General features: G+C 32.7%; 5 protein-coding genes across 6 annotated transcripts; 3 read left to right on the top strand and 2 right to left on the bottom strand.

Annotated features, from left to right (window-relative positions):
* Positions 1 to 1,120: 1,120 nt before the first annotated feature.
* On the bottom strand, positions 1,121 to 2,077 carry LOC112789318 (probable calcium-binding protein CML18). The gene has a single exon (XM_025831163.3). It carries the CDS (start codon positions 1,893 to 1,895, stop codon positions 1,461 to 1,463), a length of 435 nt encoding a protein of 144 aa, XP_025686948.1. The 5' UTR covers positions 1,896 to 2,077; the 3' UTR covers positions 1,121 to 1,460.
* A 6,601-nt stretch (positions 2,078 to 8,678) lies between these two features.
* On the top strand, positions 8,679 to 12,151 carry LOC112789316 (heat stress transcription factor A-1b). 2 transcript variants are annotated; one of them, XM_025831158.3, is made up of 3 exons: positions 8,679 to 9,145; positions 9,984 to 11,285; positions 11,832 to 12,151. In XM_025831158.3, exons 1-2 carry the CDS (start codon positions 8,936 to 8,938, stop codon positions 11,253 to 11,255), a joined length of 1,482 nt encoding a protein of 493 aa, XP_025686943.1. In that variant the 5' UTR covers positions 8,679 to 8,935; the 3' UTR covers positions 11,256 to 11,285; positions 11,832 to 12,151. The 2 variants fall into 2 exon arrangements, with proteins under 2 accessions (XP_025686943.1, XP_025686944.1); XM_025831159.2 differs by having other exon boundaries at positions 8,688 to 9,145; positions 11,372 to 12,145.
* Positions 12,152 to 12,986: 835 nt separating this feature from the next.
* Positions 12,987 to 15,118, top strand: LOC112789317 (binding partner of ACD11 1). The gene is made up of 5 exons (XM_025831161.2): positions 12,987 to 13,329; positions 13,515 to 13,618; positions 13,725 to 13,797; positions 14,070 to 14,156; positions 14,245 to 15,118. The coding sequence occupies exons 1-5, from the start codon at positions 13,324 to 13,326 to the stop codon at positions 14,878 to 14,880; spliced, it is 906 nt and encodes a 301-aa protein (XP_025686946.1). The 5' UTR covers positions 12,987 to 13,323; the 3' UTR covers positions 14,881 to 15,118.
* Positions 15,119 to 15,430: 312 nt separating this feature from the next.
* LOC112789315 (mitochondrial import inner membrane translocase subunit TIM22-4) lies at positions 15,431 to 17,396 on the bottom strand. Its single transcript, XM_025831157.3, has 5 exons — positions 17,230 to 17,396; positions 16,935 to 17,111; positions 16,480 to 16,664; positions 16,316 to 16,388; positions 15,431 to 15,742 (listed from the first exon to the last, which is right to left on the bottom strand). The coding sequence occupies exons 2-5, from the start codon at positions 17,095 to 17,097 to the stop codon at positions 15,657 to 15,659; spliced, it is 507 nt and encodes a 168-aa protein (XP_025686942.1). The 5' UTR covers positions 17,098 to 17,111; positions 17,230 to 17,396; the 3' UTR covers positions 15,431 to 15,656.
* A 1,350-nt stretch (positions 17,397 to 18,746) lies between these two features.
* LOC112789314 (TOM1-like protein 1) lies at positions 18,747 to 21,488 on the top strand. The gene is made up of 4 exons (XM_025831156.3): positions 18,747 to 19,160; positions 19,248 to 19,788; positions 19,908 to 20,165; positions 20,979 to 21,488. Exons 2-4 carry the CDS (start codon positions 19,261 to 19,263, stop codon positions 21,393 to 21,395), a joined length of 1,203 nt encoding a protein of 400 aa, XP_025686941.1. The 5' UTR covers positions 18,747 to 19,160; positions 19,248 to 19,260; the 3' UTR covers positions 21,396 to 21,488.
* The last annotated feature ends 1,672 nt before the right edge of the window (positions 21,489 to 23,160 follow it).

Raw genomic sequence — 23,160 nt, 5'->3', positions numbered from 1 at the left:
TCTTGTTTTTCTAATGCTATTATTGTTAGACATTTTTGTAATTAAGCAAATATTAGTATATAAGATTATGTTGAGTATTTTATCAATGATAAGTTATATTAAGTTTTCCTGAGGTTAAACAATATTATATACGATTTTTTTTAAATTCATAAAATTAGGTTTTTTTACCTAAATGCGCATGTAAAATACTTTAATTCCTAAAATGCGTACGGTTTGAAATTTTTCTGAAAATACGCACTGCCAACTCGTAAGGATCACAGACGTAATGGAAATAAGAGACATATCATGGAGAGTGTCCGCGAAATAGGTTCTGGTGACTGACACAAACCATTTTAATTGTATCAGCCACGAAATTAATCACCTCAGCCATGGCACACACAAAATGGATCACCTCAGCCATGGCACACACGAAATGCTTCATTTCACCTATGGCACACACAAAATGGCCCATATCACATATGACAGTCACGAATTGGGCAAGTCATGGGAAGCACACACGAAATAGCACTCCTTACGTGTGGCAGACACGAAATGGGTAGGCGGTCAGTAAAGGCAGCAACTCCCAGTATTACAGTTCCCGTACGAGCATGCATTGGGTTGATTGGGAGGCAATTTATTGTACTCTTGTGAGTGAAGCAATATAAAAGGGGATGAAGGGAAGGGACCAATTCGAAGGTTAAAAAACAGGAGAGAAGTAGTGGGGTGTAGGGGATAGTTGTATTTGTTGGTGTGGTGAAAAAAATTTTTGTGCTGGAGGAATATTTTTTTAATTCATAAAAATGAGTGGAAGTGAAATTAATGTGAAAGAAAACGTTAATAGGTTGGATGAATTTCACAACTCATCTCCGCAGTGTCCCCATTTTGCGCCTAGTATTCCTGAGTTATTCCTTCCATTTCATTGCTGTCACCAAAGAAATGGGCTAGCCATTTCGTGGGAGCTGAACCTGATATGGTTTGCCCATTTCGTGGGTACCTGAAGTGAAATGATGTTAAAATTTATTTTGCGGACGTAGATCAAGAAATGAAAGTGTGCATTTTTTAAAAAATTTAAACCATGCGCATTTTGAAAATTAAAGTATTTTACATGCGCATTTAGATAAAAAAAAAACCTATAAAATTATATATTAAAGGTTTGTTTAGATGTATGTTGTTAAAAAAAATTGAAAAGTCATATAAACAAATCCTAACATTAAAGTATATAACATTCAACTTTTTTAGGTCGTGGATAAAACATGCTATTAAGTGTTAACTTTCCTTGTAAATACATCATTTGGAGATTAAAATAAATAAATAAAAGTAGCTTTCTACGTAAAATCTTAAAAAACTATTAAAAATAAAAACAAGAAACACACATCAAAGACACTCTAAGATCCTCTACTACCACTAAAATATTGCATATCAGTCATTCATTCGAAGACTGATTTCCTTTTTTCTGTTGAAATTCAAAAGGCCTAGGCGCCCTAACGTGTCATCATCATCTTAAACTCCGCGAAACTCACGTTGCCATCGCCATCGGTATCGATGTTCTTTATCATGGCGGCGCACTCCTCCAAGGAGTGCTTCTCCCCAAGCCTCGTCATCATCGCCTGAAGCTCACTTGCCGATATCAGTCCGTTCCCATCGAGGTCGTACATATCAAACGCCTCGCGGATCTCTGCCTCCTCATCGTCGCGGCCGATGCGGCGGCGGAAGAACTCAGTGAATTCATGGAGGTCAATGTAGCCGTCCTTGTCCTTGTCGATGTCGTCCATCACGCGACAGATCTCACCCGGCGTGGTGGCGCAGCCGAGTTCAACCAACACTTCGCTGATCTCCGCCGCAGATAGCTTGCCGTCACCGTTCTTGTCGAATTTGCTAAAAATCTGGGCGACTTCGCCGTCGCTACTGTTTGCCATGGCGGAGAGATGAATCTGGGAGAAGGAGTCGGTGAGTGGAAATCGAGTATAATAGGGTTTTTGATTTTTTTTTGGCCCCCTTTTTATCGGATTCGAAGAATCAAATAATGATTTTCTCTTTGGAGTGGTGCCTGCACATAAAGGAAAATAGATAATTATCGGATCTTGTAAATTAATATATTATAAAATTAAATTAGAAATTTAGAATACATCAAAAAGGAAAATATAGATTCTTTTGGATTTTGATATAAATTCACATGCTATTATCTTTAAGTAAAATTAATAGTTATAAATTATTAAATAAAAATTTAATCAAATATATTAAATATTTAACCATTCTAAATGAAGTTTTACCTTATATCCTATCCATTATACAATTTAAAATAAAGATTCTTTAACTTGGATTAGATTCTAAACAAAGATTCTTTAACTTCAATGGATTAGATTCTGTTATATATTATTAATTTGTTTTAATTTACATTAAATTTTTGTCTTTGTATTTTGATTAATTAATTTTTAAAATTATAATTAATGATTTATTTGATTTAATTAAAATAAATATCAAATTATTTAATATTTTATTTGAATATATTAACAAAAACTAATCAATTATATTAATTATTGAAATAAATAATTTGATTTTGTTTAATTTACATTATTTTCTTATCTTATATTTTTTTACCAATAATTTTTTAAAATATTATAATTATTAGATATTATTTATTTATTTAATTTATTTTATTAAATTAAATAATTATAATTAATTTATTATTATATTAATTTTTTAATTATTATTTACTAATTTTTTATTTTTTATTAATCTTAAATATTTTGTCATTTTGTGTAAGTTTGTAAGTATGACTTTGTAAAACTATCTAACCATATGTATTATTTGCGTATGCGTGAAATTCTAAGGTGCCAACAAAAATTCCTATACATATCATTTATGGAATTATTAGTCACGGTACTACGACCATTTTTATAGATATACATTGATATATTTTACAATGTAAACACTAATTATATATATTTTAGTTTATTTTTAATATATCTTATATTTTAATATGTATTTTATCTTAATAATTTTTATATATATCTAGTATAGTTGTAATTTTTTTATCTTATTAAAAATAAAAAATTTAATTAATAATTAATTTTAATTGATCAAAAAATTCACTCATTTATTTAATTAAATAAATATATAAAAAATTTAAATTTTATTATATATATATACAATAATAATTTATTAATCAATCATAAATGTTTAAATAAAATAAATTTTGATCTATAATAAATTAATAATACTTATATTGCTGGATTAAAAAATATTATCAAAAAAATAATAAGATATTTGAAAATTTCTCTACCACAAATAAATATTTATGAGTACACATGTAGATAGTAATTCTCTTACTTTGTATACTATTCTTTATTCTTTATATATGATGTTAATAAATTTAGGTAATTATTTTTGTCTCCTGGATTAGGTATCAAAATTTATAAATATATTATATGAATTAACATACATAATATTTGTGGGACATTGGCAAGCATATTTGGCTTGTTCAACTCTAATTATTCAAATTAAATTTTTATGATGATATTAAATATTTACTTATTAATGAGTATATTTTTAACACAAACTAAATAAAGTTAATTCATTAACTAAAATAAGGATGTACTCCAAAATTATATGAAATTTTAGTACTTGGTTATTAAAGAAAGAATGGAAGTTAGCATATAGAATTTTAATGTTTTGTAATTAAGAAAAAAAAACACTAAAATTATGTTAATAATCATATTAACAATATTAATAATACTGTTACTAATAATAACAAAAACAATAATATATAGTAACAAGAATTATTATTATTATTATAACATTATTATTATTATTATTATTATTATTATTATTATTATTAGATGTCTAAAGCTATTCTTATTTCTGGAGTAACAGGCTTTATTATTATTATTATTATTATTATTATTATTATTATTATTATGCATGTCAATGTAACTCGGCATGCTCTAACGTGTTGCTCGGAATTTTGCTTTTAAATGAGACCAATAACACACCTAACGTTTGAACGTCAGATTAATTAAATTAGAAATCTTCATCTTTACTGTGAGCTTAGTTTCTGCTTAAAAGTTCCACAAACTCTGCCCTAGTAATCATGCAGGTCCCAGTGTTCATAGAAATTCAAATATGAAATTGTCCTCTGACCTACAAATGATGCCCGCATGCTAGCTCACTCTCCGGCTGATTTACTGAGTATTGACTTGAGCCATCAACGTTATTGACTTTAATCTTTTTTACTGGAAGTGTTCACTACGTATCAACTCTTCTCTGGTAAGTTTGAGAGTCGAGTGATAATTATCTGCTAATTTATTAGTCAACTAAGCTCTTTAATTATTTCAAATGTTATTATTTATGATATAATGACACAGATATTGTTATCTATGATACACGGCACACACAACACTATATCATGACAATACATGAATTCCGTGTATATATATATATATATATATTATAATGATGTCAAAATATAAATTAAATTTTTAATTATTTTATTTTAATTATATAAAATATTTTTAAAAAATATTTTAATAAATAATAATATAAATTAATAGAAAGACTGCACAGTGACACATAATAAGATTTAGAGTTCAGTGTTTTTTATTATTTATTAAAACAGATAAGTGTCAAGTCTGAAATTATGCACTCCAAGACTGCTGGGTTGAAGTTTAAAAGGCGGCGTCAAATGAGTCACTATCTTTTTGAACTCCACAAAGTTCCTGTAGGCATCGCCATTCGTCCACGTCCTTTATCATGGCTGCGCACTCCTCCAAGGAGTACAGTGTTTCTGTCCAAGCCTCGTCAGCATTTTGTTTTGAAGCTCAGTCGCCAAAATCAGTTCGTCCCTATCCATGCCCTTTCCATCATTGCTATTTGTCATGGCATAGAGATGAATCTAGGACTGATTGATGGAGAACTAGTGGATAATTGAACAATGCTCTGATTTTCCCTAGGAATAATATGGTATTTGTAAGCCAAAGAAGGACGTACGATATGTTGGGAAGTGGAGCTTGCACAAAAATAAAAATAAATATTTATTATTGGATCTTGTAAAAATAAAAATTTAAAATTTTTATTATATAAAAATTTACCAGCTAAAATTAAATAATTAAAAATGATTAAATAATAATTGATTTAAATATATTAAATTATTTAATAATGTTTAATTATTAATTTAATGAGTTTTTATCTTATATCTTTTTCACTGTATAATCCAACACAAAAATTCTATAATTTCGTTAGATTGGATTCTAAATAAATAGTATTTTTTATTTTTTATTATCTATTATTAAAAATTTAAAATTGAGTTTCTTTAAAAAAAAATAGCTGATGTGGCATGTTTTTAAAAATATTTTTAATTAATTTAATTTAATTTAATTGAGATAAATATTAAATTATGTGATATTATGTTTAATCACATTAACTATAACTAATCAATTATATTAATTATGTGATAAATATTTTTTATGCACAAGGGAAGAAGATCAAAACTTTGACTACTATTGAAGGATCCCGAGACTTCGAGATAAAAGAGGCTCTAAAGCAGATGAAAAATGGTAAGGTAGTAGGACCTGATAATATCCCGATTGAGGTTTGGAAGAGTTTTGGAGAAAAAGGCATTGTTAACCAAGCTTTTTAATGAGATTTTAAGGTTAAAGAAATGCCTGATGAGTGGAGAAAGAGCACATTGGTACCTATCTAATAAGGGGGATATACAAAGTTACGGAAATTATAGATGGATCAAACTTATGAGTCATACCATGAAGTTATGGAAAATGGTGATAGAACGGAGGTTGAGAAAAGAGACACAAGTAACAGAACCAATTTGGATTTATGCCAAGCAAATCTACCACTGAAGCAATATACCTATTAAGAAGGATGATGGAGAGGTATCATAATAATAAAATGGATCTACATATGGTGTTTATTGATTTGAAAAAAGCGTATGATAGAGTACCAAGGGAGGTCTTATGGAAGGTTTTAGAAAAGAGAAGAGTAAGGATCGCATATATTCATGCAATTAAAGACATGTATGATGGGGTCACAACTAGTGTGAAGACTCAAGGTGGTGTGACAGAGAAATTTTCTATTGGTATAGGATTACACCAGGGATCATTCTTAAGTCTATATCTTTTCACATTAGTCCTGGAAGTACTCACATATCACATCCAAGAGCCTGTGCCATGGTGCATGCTTTTTGCCGATGATATCGTCCTTATAGGAGAGTCAATGGAAGACCTAAATAAGAAGTTGGAGTTATGGAGAGAAGCTTTAGAAGTGTATGGTCTGCGCATAAGTCGTAGTAAGACGGAATATATGGAATGTAAGTTCAGTCTGAGAAGGGAAAACCCTAATATAGAGGTGAAGATTGGAGAAAATATCATACGAAAAGTTAAAAGTTTTAAGTATCTTGGGTGCATTATACAGGATAATAGAGAGATTAAACAGGATGTAAATCATAGGATCCAAGCAGATTGGTCAAAATGGCGGAGTGCATCTGGTTTTATAAGCGACAAAAAAACGCCTTTAAAACTTAAAGGTAAATTCTATCGCACCGCTATAAGACCGGCTATGCTTTATGGTACGGTGTGTTGGGCGGCTAAAGGGGAGCACGAACATAAGTTGAGTGTGACAGAGATGAAGATGTTGAGATGGATGAGTGGTCATACGGGATTGGATAAAATAAGAAACGAAGATATAAGGGAGAGAGTTGGAGTAGCACCCATTGTGGAAAAAATGGTTGAATCGCGTCTCAGGTGGTTTGGACATGTAAAAATAAGACCGATAGAATATCCAGTCAGGAAGGTGGATGAGATGAAAGATGGACAAGGGGCGAAAGGCAGAGGAAGACCTAAGAAGACCATCCATGAGGTGGTCAAATGAGATCTACATGTAAACGGTCTCTCTGTAGACATGATACATGACAGAGCACAATGGTGTTGTTTGATTCATATAGCTGACCCCACTTAGTGGGAGAAGACTTTGTTGTTGTTAGGGGTGTACATGGCCCGGCCCGACCCCGAACACTTTAGGAGTTAATTTAGTGTGATTTCATCGGGTCTAGGGTCGGGTAAGGGTCTCAAAGATAGACCCGATCATTATTTCAGGTCGGGTCCGGTCCATAGCTCGGGTTACCCGAACTCGGTCCGATGGCCAGTTATCGTACACAATTAATATTTTATGTTGGATGATGGCTATTTTTATGTGGAATTTAAATATTGTAAACCTTAATATTTTGTGTTATTAGTCATTTATAAAATTATAAGTTAATGTTTTATGTTTAAAATGCATAAGACTTTACACTAATGCATAATATTGTGTTATTTGCATTGATTTAAATATTTGGTGTTAGACAATATTAGTATTGATTATGGTTATGCTTTAATTTTAGAGAATGGTTGGTTCTTGTTATATTTTTTAAGTGAATTTTACTATGTGAATTGTGAAATAAAGGTTGGAGATTAGGTGATTTTTACATGCTAAAGACCCGGTTTTCACATGGTTTTTACCCGATTTTCACCCGGCCCGAATGTGCGCAGGTTTTATCGGGTCTAGGATCGGGTTAGGGTCCAAACATTAGACCCGGTCTATATTTCGGACCGGGTCTGGGTTAAGGCAAATCCGATGTGGCCCGGCCCATATACACCCCTAGTTGTTATTGTTATTGCATGTATAAATGGTAAATATAAATTATATTTTATTTTTTAATAATTTTTTTATTATTTATCTTAAAATAAAAATATTGTAAATTATTTTGGAACAATAAACTTGTTATCATTTGTGGACAATTGTAGAATTTGAAAAAATTATAATTATTGGATGGTTACTTTATTTAGTTTAATATATTATTTTTTTAGGTTAAAATATTATCTTAGTTTTTAATATTTGGGTTAAATCTTAATTTAATCTCTAACATTTTAAATGTCTTATTTTAATTTTAAAAAGTGTCAAACCTCTTATATCAACATAAAATTTTTTTAAATGAATTTAATATTATTCTACTATTAAATTTAACATGAACAATTAATATATTTAAAAGTTAATAATATTTGACTTTTATACTAGGTAAAATTGATTCACTAATAATTATTAATATAAATTTTTTTTATTATGGAGTATTAATGATTGATGAATAGAGTTTCAATTTTTTTTATAAAAAAATTGAAAGGAATAATTTTTACAAAAAATTTTTGATTATATTTCTTGAATATAAAAAAATATATAATTTAATAATAATATTTTTAAAATTATTTATTTTTATAACTATTTATATAAATTGAATGATAAAATAATGTTAAACTCATTTAAAATTTTTTAGAATAAATATAAAATATTTAGAACTAAATTAAGATTGGTTCTAAACGTCAATAACCGAAATAATATATTTTTTAATGATCTTTTACGAGAGAAAAAGAAATATTATAATAATAATTTTATTTTTTTAGATAAAATTTTTATCTGATGGAAAAAATTGTTAAAAATTGATTTATATATTAATTTTTTTAAGAATTGAAATGCCTATTTTTAAAATTTTTAAAGACTAATCTAAATAATTATTCTAAAAAAAATAAATTAAAAACTTATTTATCTATTAAAGTAAAACTTTAAAAATTAATATATGTACTAATTTTTCTTAAAAAATTAAAATGTCCACTTCTAAAATTCTTATTTGATAATTACTCAAAAAAAAAAAAAAAAGAAACGGTGAACAAGTTGCAAATAGAGCAAAAGCATCAAAATCGAAACCGAAATCGAAATCCCTAGCAAAACCCTTTTCTCTCCCCGCTTCACTCTCTTGTCTTTTCCCTTTCCCTCTTTCATTTCTTCCTATATCTCTTGTCTCCTTCTTCATCTTCTCTCTCTCTCTCTCTCTCTCTCTCTCTCTCTTTCTCTTTCTCTTTATATACCTATATTTATAGACACACATCATCTATTAATTCCTTTGATCTTGTTTTTGGCTATGGCTTCGGCGAACGTGAACGGTGTGGCGCCGTTTCTGAGCAAGACGTACGACATGGTGGATGACTCGTCCACTGACTCGGTTGTTTCGTGGAGCGATAACAGCAACAGCTTCGTCGTCTGGAACGTTCCCGAATTCGCAAGCCGAATCTTGCCCAAATACTTCAAGCACAACAATTTCTCCAGCTTCGTCAGGCAGCTTAACACATACGTAAATTCAATTTCAGAAACCCTCAATTTCTTAAGCTATCTGTTTTTTAGGGTTTCGTTTGCGTCGTAGATTTCGCTTGTGATTACCGTAAGATCTGTGTGGTGCAGCTGTTATTACTGTGTAGGATCAAAAGGTTTTGATGAACTTGTGTTGTTATGAGTCAATGATTTTTTTTCTTTCTTTATATGGTTTGCAGCTCAGTTTGAATCTTTCTCTTTTTGTGCATGCTTGGCTTTACTAGATTTGGATATTTGTTTATTGTCTTTTTTGTTTTTAACGTTGTCTGGGGTTTGCATCTTAGGTTAAGCTTAGCTGAATTTTGTTTTCTCTCCCTTATATTTGGAGTAAAACATGTTAATCACGAAATGATAGTGATAATTGCAATAGGATGTAATTAGCAGCTCAAGAGCAAAGAGAATTAACAGCAGGAGGCATTTGGTTCGGAGCAAATGTTTCCAGGATCACTGACCTGTGAATACTGTTAACGTTCCCATTCTTGCTTTCGAGATTGGAATTTGGAATTTACAGTCATGGGAATGGAATGTCTCCGTGTTTTGGTCAAAAAAATAAAGTCCCATATGATAGGAGGTGGGTAGCTTTTCTTTCCTCTTTTATTTTTTATGGTATCGAATAATCTTCATCACTTAGCCCTTAGTTCCATGATAGTTGCTGCCATTGCCACGATGATGATGGTGTCTCTGCCATTTCTTCTCACTTTTATGCATTTGTTAGCACTGTATGTTTAACTTCGATCATGCATGCTGAATGTTTTTATGTAGCATGCACATCTCTTTTTCCTACTCTTTGTTTAGTCTTTTTCTTTCTGATTGACAAGCAGGGCTTTAGAAAAGTTGACCCTGACCGCTGGGAATTTGCAAATGAAGGATTTTTAAAGGGACAAAAGCAACTTTTAAAGAGTATTAGTAGGCGGAAAACTTCTCATGTAAATGGCAGTACTCAGCAACCATCTCAGGTGCAGAACACACCTGTTGGTGGGGCTTGTGTTGAAGTTGGGAAGTTTGGGATTGAGGAAGAGATTGAAAGACTGAAAAGGGATAAGAATGTTCTTATGCAGGAACTTGTTAGGTTAAGACAGCAGCAGCAAACAACTGATAACCAGTTGCAAACTGTTGGGCAACGAGTTCAGGTAATGGAGCAGCGACAACAACAGATGATGTCATTCCTGGCAAAAGCCATGCATAGTCCTGGCTTCTTGGCTCAATTTGTACAACAGAATGAAAGTAATAGACACATCACTGGAGTAAATAAAAAGAGGAGGCTCCACAGGCAGGATGAAGATAGTTTAGCCAACAAGCATCTCCATAATTCTCTTGATGGTCGTGTTGTCAAGTATCAGCCTTCTATAAATGAGGCAGCAAAATCATTGTTATGCCAGATTTTGCAAATGAACAACTCTACGAGGATGGACTCATCAATTAAGAGCCCGGATGCATTCCTTATTGACGATGTTCCTACTGCCATTCCTTTAGATAGCAGTAGTTCATCCACTCGAGTATCTGGTGTTACCCTTTCCGAGGTTCCACATCCACAAACTTCTGGACAGTCATATGTGCCTATAGAACCACAATTTCCCGTCAGTCGAATGACCAGTAGCAGATCTGAGGTTCAATCTTCACCAGCAGTGTTTCCTGACTGTGTCAAAGCAGCTGAATTTCCAGAATTAAATGCTCAGAAATGCCAAGACAGTGTTTTAGATTTTGGTAAAGTCCAAGGGATTGGAACTGAAAGCAGCTTCATGAATCCTGATCTCAGTTTTGTGGGGTCTGACACTGCCAATATGGAGGATCTAGAAATGATCTCGACTGTTTTGGATGGAACAGAGTCTATTGAAGCTAATGCTTTTTCACCTGATGCAGATGGAGTTTCTAAGCTTCCTGGAATTGGTGATGAATTCTGGGAACTGTTTTTAAGGCCAAGTCCTCTCACTGGAGATACAGATGAAGTGAAGTGTAACTCTTTGGGATGTGATTTTACTGGTGACCAGGAATTGTCATCAGAAAAGGAGATTCAACAGGAAAATGCTGCTGATAAAAAACAGCATATGGACCATCTTACCCAACAGATGGGTCTTCTTGCTTCAAAGTCTTAAACTCTGTATATATGTTTCTTGCAACTGAAGGTAAACTTTTAAGCTTACGTTATCAAAACAAGCATGCTGATTTGCCTTGAAAATAGTCTAAAGTTTTGTTGTCACTCTGGTGGCAGTTGTAGCGATGGAGATATACATGCTGATTAGGACTGTCCATAATAACATCTGACTCTGTTTGTAAATATATATTTATGAAGAGAACTTACTTGTATAGATGTACTTTCGTGTTATGTTAAGAAGATGAGGAAGGAAGTGAGGGGGAGTGAGCTTGCTTGATCTCTTTTTTTTTTGTTTTGATGTATAAATGGTATGTTTTGCACTTTTTAAGTCATTTGATCCATATAGCCGTCTCCAAGTATGGAGTGATAAGGCTTAGTTATTTTATAAACTGTATACTTTCTTCCTCATTTCTTAATACTATTCACATAGTCACATGCGTTGATTTTTTACATTGTTATATTTCTAGGGTCTTCTTGAGTCCCCCAGAAGAAAGATTAGTTAGGGACGAGAGAATTTAAAGTCAGCTAGAGTCTCTAAATTTTATTTTCCAATACTCTCTGTTCATGATTCCTGCAGTGGTTGAGGTCCTTTGCTTGCTGGGCAGATAAAGCCATTCTCCTACAAAGACAACTGACAGATATATCTTCAAACTACTTTGTCCACCCCCCCCTCTCCCCCTCTTTTCTTTTTCTCCTTTCTCCAAAATACGTATGTCTGCCATTGTTAGAGTTTTGTTTGTCAATTTGGGCCAATATCCTAATAAAAAAGGTTGCAAACTTTGAATATCGTTACATGTATTTCGAATTTGGCAGTTGTGTGTGTTCTTTCAAGCACATGATGCTTATCACTATCAGTACAATCAACTGTATAATTATACTTTATTAGTTTTACCCTAATCTCTCATCTTTCTCCATTTCTCATATCATGTGTTAATAATGTTTTAGGTGGGGGTGTTTCTGTATGACTGCATAACTGAGTTGGTCCATAGCATTAAATTGGTAAAACTTGTTAATCTAAGGTTTTGGCTATAGCCAAAGGCTCAAAGCCAAACACATAATTCAATTCAGAACTATGCGACTTCATTGGCAGCGTTTGCTGTGGTTGAAGGATCTTAATAGTGTTGGTCCAGAACAACCTCCATGTACTGTCGAACTTGACTTCCAAACAAGTTTTTATGTTGAGGGGTTCAGCAGTTCAGGTTACAGGGGACAAAGGAGTTACTTTTATTAGGATCTATGCGAATCTGCTTGTTCTACCACATGAATATTTTGGTCGACATTTTGTCATATATTTTCATATTACATGAAGTTCGTTTGATGAAAAACCAATATCCTAAAAAATGGTGATTGCTGTTACTCGTGAGATTTTCAGATCAAAATAATACTTAGTTTCAAGATATTTTTTTGAAGTTTAATTTTGATGCATTAGCAGATGTCTAATTATATATATATATTATTAGCAGATGTCTAATTTTCTATATGGACTAAATCAAAGATAAAAAGACTCATTAACAAGTTAGCTCAAAACAGAGACCAGATACAAATGAAGGTGGACACAATTGGTTATGTTTTGACTCATAACTCGTAATTCGTACAAATGTGTGTTCAAATTTATTGATGGGGGTACGTGTAATTCTTTTAGAAAATCCAAACAAGAAATTGCATGTTCCCTCAATCCCCCGAAAGCTTATCATGTTATTTATATAGGAGTGGGGCCCTCCACGTGTGATTAGTAGGTTTGTGTTGAAGAAAGAGGAGAGTTGAACGGTGCAGCTGTAAGATTGGTAAGAGCATCTTTTATGAAGCGCATGTTAACATTGCCACGTATCTATGAATCTCAATCAACACCCATTGCTTCTTCTCCAAATGCTAAAATAACTTACCATTCAATATTCGATCATCAAATAAAACCAATAAGAATTTTTACCATCACTTCCCTTAATAATGACCATAGCCATTAGCAATTCCTATAACCAAATTTCCAAAACTTCATCATCATCATCATCTTTCGTGAAGATTGATTCATCTCTTGCATAGGCACAAGCTTCAAATAATAATCAATAAGCTCTATGGCGGTTAGTTTCTAAGTTGCATATATGGTTTTATTGTTTTAATATCTTCATTACTTTCTTTCACGATTCTCTTCATAATATTTTTCCTTTCTGGCATGGAAATTATGTTATCAAATTCAATAGATAATTTTCCTCAAAATTGAAAATGATTGGTTCTTCAAAATATGAATTGCATTGTTTGCTAACAGACAAGAACGGTTAAAGTGAGCAACATCTCTTCAGGCGCAACAGAGCAAGATTTGAAGGAATTTCTGACATATCCTGGAAAAATAGAACATATAGAAATGAAGAGGTTTGTTTATATCAGATTGGTTCTGCTCTCTGTATTTTCTATTGTTTGGTTTCTTTTCTTTTTTTTTTCCCTTTGTATATATAACAATTGCTTTAAAATTTTTCAGTGAGAATAATTCAAAAGTTGCATATGTTACCTTCAATAGTTCAGATGGAGCAGAAACTGCAGTTCTTCTATCGGTAGATTCATTTCTTAGTGCCTACTCTCCCATCTTGTTATTAAGTCTTTGTTTGATTCAACATGTGTCTTTAATCCATTATGGTGATCATATAATTAACATCTTTTTATTGAGACTTAGAGTAATATTGGCATCGCTAAACTAATTGTGTTATAATCAAATTATTAAACCTCCTATAACTTGTACCAGAATTGCTACTATTTAGCAATGGAATGTTCTCTAAAAAACGGTTATAATCTCTTCTATCATGCTGAGTCTATCTTGTATCTGTAGGGAGCTGTGTTGGTTGGACAAGCTATAACCATAGTTTTGGCTACAGATTATGTTGCACCTGCCTCGGCTGCATCTACAATCCCAACCGTATTATCTGCTTCCTCGATTTCTTAGGCAATTAATATGATTATATTTGTCAACCATGTTTACAAATTCATAGTTTTACTCTGATCAGGCAACAGGAGCCACAAATGCAGATGCTGTGACTTCTGAGTCTGGTTTGTTAACAGCGGAGGATGTCGTGAGTAGCATGCTGGCCAAGGGCTACATTTTGGGCCAAGACGTATTAAACCGCGCAAAGTCATTTGATGAGAGGCACCAGCTTACTTCTACTGCCTCGTCGAAAGTTGCTACATTGGACCAGAAGGTTGGTATCAGTGAAAAAATCACTGCTGGTTCGATGCTGGTGAATGATAAGGTCAAGGAAATGGATGAGAGGTATCAAGTATCCGAGAAGGCTAAGTCTGCCATGTCAGCGGCAGAGCAGTCGCTGAGCACTGCCGGATCAACTCTCATGAAGAACCGTTATGTGTTAACCGGGGCAACATGGGTGACTGGTGCATATAGCAAGGTTGCTAAGGCTGCTGAGGAAGTGGGACAGAAAACTATGGAGAAGGTTTTAGCACAAGAAAATCAAGAAAACAGTACAGAAGTCAATAAAGATGTTCACAACAGCACAACCACCACCATGCCTGAACCTCAACATGTTGCCAACACAGCTGTTCAACCTCCTAGAAATGAACCACCACAACAGGCTTCAACAACCAATCACCCTTCTAACCCTTCCACAACTCAAGGCTTGAACCCCTAAATTGTAGATATTTCAGTGTATACATTGTGGAATTGGGGTTATACTATATAGTACTAACACATTAAAGGATTTAATGATGTAACTTGAATGGTATGGGTAGCCTTTAACATGTAAGAGTAATAATAGTAACAGTAACAGTAACACAGGAATAATTCCTGGGTTTGCATTTTGATTAGTCAAATGTATGCTTAGTGTTGTTGCATGTCTGAATAAAGCTTTATAGCTCTTCTTTAAACAACATTGATCTCTTGCCATTGGTGGTGACTTCAAGTGTTTTACTATGCAAGTAGATATTAAGGTGTGAATAATCAGGTAAATGGTTAGTTAGGAGAATGTTAACTATGCTGTAAATGGATTAAAATAGGTAGATAGTTAATTAAATGTTAAAAGTCTTAAATTCGAAAGAGTTGAGTAAAAAGCAAGACCATAAGAGTGTTGATATAGGTCCCAAACGATGTTGAAAAATTTATGGGGTACAATTCTTCCTTAATGATAAGAATATATGAGAATCAAAATACACCTTACACCTAAATAGGGTACATGAATGCACTAGGCTAAAGGAACTATTTGAATTGCTTAATACCAAATTGTTTTGTTACATCTAGTTTGGAATTGGAGGAATGCATCCACCAATTGATAGTGTATACAAATAAGCAATAATCAATGTAAAATAAAATATTACAATTTTGTGTGCGCCCTTTAGCAAATGGGCAAAAGATAAAATCCATGCTATGCCTAATGAATGCAAAATTGGGTGACTTCAATTCAATAGGTAGCTACTCATGTCTGTCTAAGAACTTCTCTATAACGACTGAGAATGCCGCAAAGCCAGCACAACCAGCACATGCTGCTTTTGGACCACCTACAATCACAAAGCAACACCAAAACATTCTAAAACAAAGGCAGAGAATAGATTTGAACTAAGCAAGAAACATTTAAATCTTAACTGAAAACAGTGTATTCATGCCACATTTAGGATCAGAGTAATTATAATACTTCAGATCATCCTAGAAATTTCCAACCCATTTTATCCTCCAACCAAACATACTCTAGTATTAAATTTTTAAGGTAATTGGCACATTCGCAACTACAGCTTATGTCAGAGGCAGAGCAAAGCTTGAAATCAATACCTTTCTAAGTTTATCAATCTCCCAAACAGAAGCATAAGACATAGGGCTTCAACTCAATGGCTAGCCACAATTTTGTTCAATGGTTATCTAAAGGTTTAGAACCTTAAGAATGCAAAATCCTTAGGCTTCAGTTGCCCCTTCTCATGTATAAACACATTCTTCCAAGCACCAAAAGAGTCAAGAAACTAAATATTCTAAATTCTTAAGGTGAAGTATAAAAAGCAAACTGGAACTTCAAGGCATCCAAGCCTGTCTTGTTTACATATCTAGTGCGGCTTCAATGGCATAAATGAATGTAAGGTTACCTTTTGCTGATATTGAACCTCCAGTAACACACCCAGCAACAACAGTATTTGTCATGTCATGTTTCGCTCGTGCCTGCAAAAGAATATCAAAGAGACAAGGCGTAAGAAGGAACCCGACATGCTCAAAATATGTTCCTCTTCATCTCCATTGACCATTATACTACCTTCTCAACAACACACTCTGCAGCTGAGAATATAAAACCCATAACAGCAAACGCTTTGGCCGAACCCCAGCTCCTACGCCCCATCTGCTTTGCTTGATATATAAACTCCTGCCTGCCAGTCATCTCTTCGTGAGGCCTGTCTAATGCTCCAAGAAGCAATCCCATGAAGAAGCCAAGTCCACCTCCTAAAAAAAGCATCATCATATAAATCCCAATAAAAACAAATTAAAAAAAAATCACAATGCCTCAACATCTTCCAAACCCTATCATAACCCTGAAGAATATCAAAATCACATATTTAACATTGACAATTGCACTTCAACTCCTTTATTATCTTGTCATGGCATGACTCTGCATTGTTTGATTAAACTCCCAAAATAAAGGCAATAAATTTATACTAATATGAATGTAAAGCTAAAATTTATATTGGAAAAAGCGTATGATTACGATTATACCCATGACTCCACTAACAACACTGCGCACAGCACAGTTATTCCAAATATCTTGGCCGCGAATTTCTTCAGCTGTGGGCAACCTCAGAGGTTGAATCGTAGGCTTCTCAGCTTCATTCAGATTCGAAGCAACACTCTCAGTTCCTTTTCCTGACTCATCAGCCATTTCTACACACACTCCTTCAATTGATCCAAGGGTTCACAGAAAAACACTTCATAATCAACAGTAAGAAAAAAAACTGCAAAATAATACTTTCGAAATCTTTATATACAGAAGCTATAACTAAAGGAGATTTGCCTGTGGTCTGATGAGCGGTGATCGACGGCGGCGGCGAAGCTGAATTCAGACGGAGGAGAAGGGTCTGCGGTGGCTGCAGCTATGCTGCGTTACTAGTTTTTGTGCGAATGCTTCCTCTACTCCTTGGTGTTTTCGGATTTGGGCCATTTTTGGTTTAATTTGGGCCTATACCATAGTTTCTTGGCCCAGTCTAAATAAGCATATGACAAAAAAGGGGGCGAATAAACTTGTAACCTCTTCAAGACCAAAAAAAAAAAAAAAACTTGTAACCTCTTAACATAATTTTTGCAGAACTCATCACCTTATAAATTATCATCCAGTTAATAATAAAATTGTCTCCTTAAAATTCACCCATGAATAATTTTAGGCACTAAAACATTTAACGCTTCAATGTAATTCTTACATACATGTATGCCTTCATATCTTATAAGATTTTAAAATTTGTAGTGTACGTAGTAGTATCAGTGCATCATAACTGATATATCATTGTTAAAACTTAAATGTGATATGATATGTTAAAAGAGAAAAGCTCTAGAGCACCAATTTAATTTATATTAGCCCGTAATTTTAGTCAACAGTTCAATATTAAATGTTTTGTAGTGTGTCTCTTCCGTTTGTCAGGATTATAGTAAGGACAATGCCGACTTCCCTGCTGCAGGAGCAGGAGCCAACTCCAAAGAATACCAAACTCATATAAAATATGACTTTAATATTAATAAACTATTAATATATTTTATACGTATATTTAATTATATAATAATAAAAATAATTATTTTTAATATTAATTATATAAATGATAGAACGAATATAACTATATAATTATATAAAATATTTTATATTATCAATCTATTAAAATTAAACTCATAAAATATAAACCATAATAATTTTTGTTGCCAATTATCATAATGCCACTATCTGTTGGGCACTAGCTTATATTGGAGGTGAGAGATAATAGGCTGCATTTGTTTATTGATCCGAAAGATATTGAGATAAAAAAAATGAAAATATAAAATTACATTTAAAAAATAAGATATAAAAATAGTATAAATTAGTCTAAATATGCACATTTTAGTTAAAATAGAAAATAAATGAATGAATAAAAAATATATGAAAATCAATTTAAATTCAAGGATTTATTTGAGTATTTTTCCTTCTTAAAAAATGCAAAAAGAAATTTCAGTTAAAAAGATTTATTTTTGTATATTCTAATACATTTGAGTAATTTTCTTATAAATATAAGTAGAACTATTGGAAAAAAGTTATAAAATTCTTCCTTTTATGTTGAAATGCTGCAATTGTCATCTTTTTAAAATTATTATTATTCAAATATAAAGTAGTTTTGCATCTAGTTTCTAGACATAAAATAACTTCAACATGTAATTTTCTAAAAATATCATTTTGTAAAATATCATCCAAACTTGTCACTCTCCATAATTTAGTTGTTCAATATAATAATATATTTTTATTTTTTAGACATAAATTGCTGAATATATACACGTCATTTTTTCTCCTTGATTCCGGGACAAAGTTTTGAGACTTTGGATGAAAGCTGAAGAATTCTTTTCTTTCTCCCCACTTTATCATCATTATTCTAACTTCCTTATACAATTTTTTCTTTTCCCCCAAAACAATTTTTATTAAGTTTGAAAGTTTGATCATTATTTCATTAATTACATGCCATTTCATTTCTCTGAACTCTCCTTTGTCATTTTCCCAAAGAGATATAGATGGTGGTTGAACAAAAAAGTGTTTGTTTTATTTTATGTAACGTACAAAAAGGTTTGATAGAAGTGGGAATTAAAAATGTGACCGAGTCCCCAAGGAACGTAACATCACAATCCAACACTTCTTCAACTCACTCTCTTAGTCTCTTTAATTTCCTTGTTCCATTCTTCTTTCTCCAAATTACAAGTTAAGAAAATTAAGCTAAGGTATGATCTTATTTTCTTTCCCATCATAAACTAATACTTTGATTTTAACTATAATTTTGGTTGAGATATCCCTTTTTTTTTTAATAGATAAGTTAAGAAGATGAGTGAGAACTTGATGGAAAAAGTGAACGCATTAGGAGAGCGTCTCAAGATTGGTGGAGTGGAAGTAGGTAGAAAGATGAGTGCCGGAATGAGTTCTATGAGCTTCAAAGTGAAGGAATTTTTCCATGGTCAAAACCATGCGGACAGGCTCGTCGAGGAGGCTACATCAGAGTCCCTCGACGAGCCTGACTGGTCTATGAACCTTCAAATCTATGACTTGATCAATGATCATGAAAGCATCAACACAGGCGAAGTGGTTCGGGCGATCAAGAGGAGGATCATGATGAGGAATAATCCGAGGATTCAGTACCTTGCATTGGTCCTTCTTGAAGCATTGCTTAAGAATTGTGACAATAAGGGATTCATGGAAGTGGCATCTGAGAGAGTTCTTGATGAGATGGTTAAACTAATTGATGATCCTTTAACAGTTTCTAGTAACCGCAACAAGGCTTTGATTGATCATATGAGGCTGGGAGAATCAACCACTCAGCTTCGTTATTTGCCTGTTTTTGAAGAAACTTATAAGGTGCTATATATATATATATATATATATATATATATATATATATATATATATATATATATATATATATCTTCAATTTTTTCTTTTAGAAGGTGGTTTGATAATTACTCTTGTTTGAGCAGAGTTTGAAATCAAGGGGTGTTGGATTTCCTGTTAGAGACAATGAAAGCTTGGCTCCAATTTTCACTCCTCCTCCTCGTCGTTCATCCTCTGCTGCTGATTCTGATGATATCATTTTACCACATCCCATTCGCTATGATATTCCCATGCGAAGCTTCACCTCTCAACCAACCACAAAGGAAGCTTTTCATGTTGCAAGAAACACCATTGAGCTTCTCTATACTATCTTATCTTCTTCACCACACCAACAACTTTTACGGGTATCATTTCTTTTCAGTGTTTCATGACTGGTGTGTCATTTATACAATTTACATTAATAACTATTATAGACTGAATTTTAAACTCAAGTATGATAATAACAGATAAATTTTGTGTTTGTGTCGGAGTTTATCACAAATTCTAAACCTTAAATCTTAATAATGATATAATATATTGGTGACCAATATTAATTTCCTAATCATTTGGCTGATTATTTTAGGGTAAGTTTTTAATTTGTGTTAAATTTATTATAGATAAGTGCTATATGTTTCGAAGACAAATAAGTCTTCGACTAATTAAAAATATAAAAACATCATTTATTTTTTAAAATATAAGACATTTAAATCTCTTCGGGGGATCAATTTATTGTTATATATTTTAGACGAAAGAACTTAAATATTCTATATTTTTAAAATGTTAGGTTTTTGTATTTTCAATTAGTTAGAGACTTATGTCTTTGAATTAAAATATTTGGGACTTATTTATCTTTTTCTTGAGTTATATTTTAGAAAAAATAATGTTAATTGCTAACCGCTATTATATTTTTTTAGGCCTTCCTGAAAATTTCAAATCCAAAACAAATTAGTAAGAAAAATAAAAGTCCACTAGTCAGGAAAAATAAGTCTATTGACTTATGACTTTCACAAAAATACAACAGTTCAATCATTAATATAAAATAAATACAAAGTTCATTGCATAATCCCATTTGAATAAAAACCGTTAGTTAAATATAGGTTCACATGGTTTTTCCTTTACTCATTAGTGAACCATCTGAATTGAAAAATTCAGTTATTTAACAGAACTTGTTTGTACAGGATGAACTGACAACCTCATTAGTACAACAGTGTCAAAGGTCTCGATGTGATGTGCAAAGAATAGCTGAGACTTCTGGGGACAATGAAGCACTTCTTTTTGAGGCATTGAATGTGAATGATGAGATTCAAAAGGTTCTAACTAAGTACCAAGAATTCAACAAGCCTACAGCTCCTCCTGCTCTGCCTACATTTACTCCACTCCAACCGGTCGAGGCAGAGGAATCGCCCGGCCGGAACACAACTGAAGATGATGATGATGATGATGCCTTGATTAGGAAGCCAAGTGATTCAAGGGTTGGATTGAGCCATGATGACATGATGCATGATCTTGATGAGATGATTTTTGGCAAAAAAGGTGTTGGAGATGATCCTACCAACCACCACCAATCATCAAAACATGATCTCATCTCCTTCTAATTATTTATGCTTTTGCAACAAACGACACATAACCTTAATTACTGGTTACTTCTATAATATATTAGATCATGGTTTTGAACCTTGTTCTTCAAACCTCGTTGATTTATTTAAATTGCGCCCTATAAATACATATAAAGTTGAAAAATTATAAATTAAATTTAAATGCAAGGCATCACTTCTATTATAATATATAAAAATAAAAATACAATAATAATATATAGTTTTTTTTATAAATCTTTATACATCAATGCTAAATCTATTTTATAGTAACTAGTAAGATAGAGAATAGCATTGGAAATCATATTTTTTAACTTATATATTAAATTAATTATAGAATGGAACATGCAATATTAGAACTATTACTATAACACACTGTCATATATGGTCATACAAAAAGTTAATTAAGGCAGCTCAGTCCACAAGTATGTCGCTTTAACGCGGAGGCTGGAAAAAGACCACACTCAAAGGTGTAATGTACACTGATAATTATATCAGTGCTGTTTCCATAATTTAAACCTGTAATCTTGAGATCACACGGAGACAACTCAACCATTGCTCTAAGCTTCCTCTTCTTGTACAAAAAGTTAATAGTCATAACATAATTTAAATAGAAAAATATCATAATCATTTAGAAGATTTTGATCATGATGATAACATTTAAATATACGAGTTATAATGATAAGTGTTAAGGCTAAATTTGATTCAAACTGAACAACCCTGCTTCTGAATTCTATAGTTTCTAATCTTCAATCATGAGCTTACATCCATCCTTCATTTCCAAATTTCGTAGCGCAAGAGATAATACTCGGTTTGGTCCTTGAACTTGTACTTGTCTCAGGGCAGTCAAAGACCACAGTTCATCTGGGAGATTGTCCAATTTTCTACATCTTCTGATAATCAGACTTTGAAGGCATGGCATTGCACCATTTGATGGTTTCAGTGGCTAAGAGAAGGGGGGGTTGAATCTTAGCCCCTTTTTCGCTTGCTAACACTTGCTGGACTTTGAAGAAACTTTTCTGTTTTTAGCTCGTCCCTAGCCACGAGACATTTTCATTTTGTCTCGTCACTTGACACGAGACATTTTTTATTTTTCATCTAATCAGTAAAAACAGAATTGAAGTAGGAAGAGAGAAAGAAGATTACACCCAGATATATCCTGGTTCAGCTGCTAAGTGCAATGCAGCCTACATCCAGTCTCCATCACAACAATGATGGAATTTCACTATAATCATCCAGATTACAACTTGTAAAGTGCTAACCCAACTTACAAGGGGATTCCCACAGAATCACGAAACACAACACAGATGTACAAAGGAACTCTAAGACATCTATGGCTTTTTCTTTTAATTTTGCACTCTCTGCCTTTTTCCGCTCTATGGCTTTTTCTTACAAATCTCACTGTTTGCCTTTTTCCATGAGACTCAAGACATGACAAAATTAAACAGAAAAATATTAAACAGAAAACATTGAAGGAGAAGAAGAACTGCTAGCTTAGGTAGCTCTGAGAACTTTGTGACTTGCACTCTCAAATCTTACTCCTTGAATCAAACCATGACTGTTCACTCCTTTTATAGAGAAGTGAAGCCTTCATGGTTGAAACCCAAACCCGAGCTCAGCTTCTTTTCCTTCACAACAAAACCGGTTCGGCCACAAAGAGAGAAGAGGTAACTCATGTAAAAACCAACATGCAAATACCTCTAGTCCTTCCTTGGTCATCACTCTTCATCAATCCGAGCACTCCATCCTTGGCTTCCTCTCCAAGATG

The sequence above is a fragment of the Arachis hypogaea genome, chromosome 3, assembly GCF_003086295.3.
Source record: "Arachis hypogaea cultivar Tifrunner chromosome 3, arahy.Tifrunner.gnm2.J5K5, whole genome shotgun sequence".
In the NCBI taxonomy this organism is placed as follows: domain Eukaryota; kingdom Viridiplantae; phylum Streptophyta; class Magnoliopsida; order Fabales; family Fabaceae; genus Arachis; species Arachis hypogaea.
This window is presented reverse-complemented; position numbering and strand designations above follow the sequence as displayed.